Below are 2,180 nucleotides of genomic sequence, written 5' to 3' on the forward strand. Positions count from 1 at the left end.
TCCCACATTACTTCTAGCAAATATCTCACTTCTCTTTCTGTGGAAGCAGCAAAGAAGCAATACGCCCAGCACATCACTTCTCGTTGGTGGGGTGAGTTCTCTCCTGTTTATCTCTGTATTGTACTAAATTTAGTGCTACCAAATGGTTTTAACTCTTGGAAACACTTTAAAACAACAAAGATAAAGAAGTACAATATACGAGCTAGAAAAAAAAAATTACATTTAGCAACTTGTGCATAGAGAATGTCTATAATGAGAATATTTATCACTCTTCCATTGAGGGTTAGGGCTACATGGCTTTTATATGGAAAACTTAATACTATATTTAACCAAAATTTCAGTTCTGAACTACAAAGATGAGACTGCTTCTCTTATTCTCCGTCATCTGCCTGATGGCCACTGTCAGCTTCAGTCAGCCTCCTGGTCCTCCTGGTCAAAAAGGTGAAAAAGGAGAGCGAGGATATCCTGGGTTTCCTGGGATGACAGGACCAACTGGACGAGATGGTCTTCCTGGGTTACCAGGGGCTAAAGGTCAAAATCATCGATGTTATTACTTCATTCCAGCAGTATTTTAAAGGATATAATTTCCAACCAAATTTAGGGCATTTGTTTTTTATTTGAACAGACAAATATATTTGATTTGACGCCACAAGCACCTTTAGCTGGCTCACTACTTGTTTTCCTGTTCTGCAGGGGATCGAGGATTACCTGGGTTATCTGGGATGCCTGGATATCCTGGAGTTGATGGAACATGCTGTAAAGTTTACACTTAAACACCTTTTTTTTGCAATGATTGCTTTAGATTATGTACACCTCAGTTATCTGGCACGCTTTCTAAAAATAAAGGCTATGTGTCCCCTGATGTGCCTTGAAATCTATGAATATGGTGGCACAATTAGGCAGGCGCAGGATTAGAAATAAGTCTCTACTGTATTCATAGTCTGCAAAGTCACTAGGGAAGCTTGATTGTAGAGCTCTGTCGTTCTCTCTGTAACATTTGTAGTCACACAAATTTCTCACAAGGCCTCAATTGTTTTGGTTGATTACGTTTACTAAAAGCTGGAGTATATAAAACAATTTATGCCTGCACGCATTTTGTATTTTCTCATGTTATCTTCTGATTGGTTGATCATAAGTTCCCACAGCAGAATTTAATTTTTTTTTAAATTTTAATTTTAATTAGATAATTCGATCATTGTCGGTAAATTTAGATGCTGGTTAGCAGCAAGTCAATGACGATGGATGAGCTAGAAAAACAGTCTAGAAATAGTAACGACTTGTCTTTTCCATATTTCTCTCATGACTGTACAAAACATCCTGAAACTGAACAGTTTAAAGAGCCCATTCAGTAAGCTTAAGCACAAAACGAAGAAACTTTAAATGTTCATTTGTAGGTACAGCACAGCTGTAAGTGTGGCCTCTGCATAAAGTTCACCAACTTGATCTGTTTGTTTCAGCTGCTACTGAGACGAGCTGCCCAGACCTCAGAGCCTTGAAGGACAGACTTGCCAAGCTAGAGCTCGGTAAGTGTCACAATCATGTGTTTTTAATTCAAATTCAAACACACCTCAGTCACAAAGAACTGTTTTTGTCAAATACACAGGACTGTATACAAATCTGAATAGCAAAACTTTAAGACTAATTTTCAGTGATGATTAATGAGTCATAATATTTAGTTTTCAGAGTGCAGCAGAAATTTCTCTGTCACAGTTTTCTATTTATCTACAACATTAGATTGATTTTAAATATGAAGTTTAAGAGTAACAGTTTGCTTCATTATATTTTTCTGTTCCATAGCCATAAATTATCACTTTGTCCGGAGAGTTGGTCAGAAATACTTTGTGTCCAACAAGGAGAGAGGCTCTTTCTCCAGGGCTGTCGAATTTTGCTCCCAACAACACTTAGAGCTGGCTTTGCCCCAGAACGAGGAGGAGAACAACGCACTGACTCAAGTGTTTGGCGATGTTTACAAGGCAGCTTGGATCAGTGTCAACAACAAAAAGGCAGAGGGGGATTTTGAGGTGGATATGAAAAACCAACGTCTCACTTTTACCAAGTGGGGAGAAGGTCAGCCAGACAAATCCATCCAAGATACAGGCTGCACCATGCTGTCAGAAAACGGCATCTGGCAAGTTACACCAGAATGCTTCCTGAACGCTTACATCATTTGTCAGTTATAG

General features: G+C 38.8%; 1 protein-coding gene across 1 annotated transcript; it reads left to right on the forward strand.

Moving 5' to 3' along the window:
• The first annotated feature begins 356 nt into the window (after window positions 1–356).
• LOC134631791 (mannose-binding protein C-like) lies at window positions 357–2,180 on the forward strand. The gene is made up of 4 exons (XM_063480347.1): window positions 357–531; window positions 694–756; window positions 1,458–1,523; window positions 1,798–2,180. The coding sequence occupies exons 1-4, from the start codon at window positions 357–359 to the stop codon at window positions 2,178–2,180; spliced, it is 687 nt and encodes a 228-aa protein (XP_063336417.1).

The sequence above is a fragment of the Pelmatolapia mariae genome, linkage group LG7, assembly GCF_036321145.2.
Source record: "Pelmatolapia mariae isolate MD_Pm_ZW linkage group LG7, Pm_UMD_F_2, whole genome shotgun sequence".
Lineage (NCBI taxonomy): Eukaryota > Metazoa > Chordata > Actinopteri > Cichliformes > Cichlidae > Pelmatolapia > Pelmatolapia mariae.

Excerpts from the sequence above, each read along its gene's own strand:
- LOC134631791 (XM_063480347.1), top strand. The coding sequence starts at position 357 with ATGAGACTGCTTCTCTTATTCTCCGTCATCTGCCTGATGGCCACTGTC. Across the intron at positions 532-693 it reads TGGGTTACCAGGGGCTAAAG|GGGATCGAGGATTACCTGGG; the intron begins GTCAAAATCATC and ends CCTGTTCTGCAG. Across the intron at positions 1,524-1,797 it reads ACTTGCCAAGCTAGAGCTCG|CCATAAATTATCACTTTGTC; the intron begins GTAAGTGTCACA and ends TCTGTTCCATAG.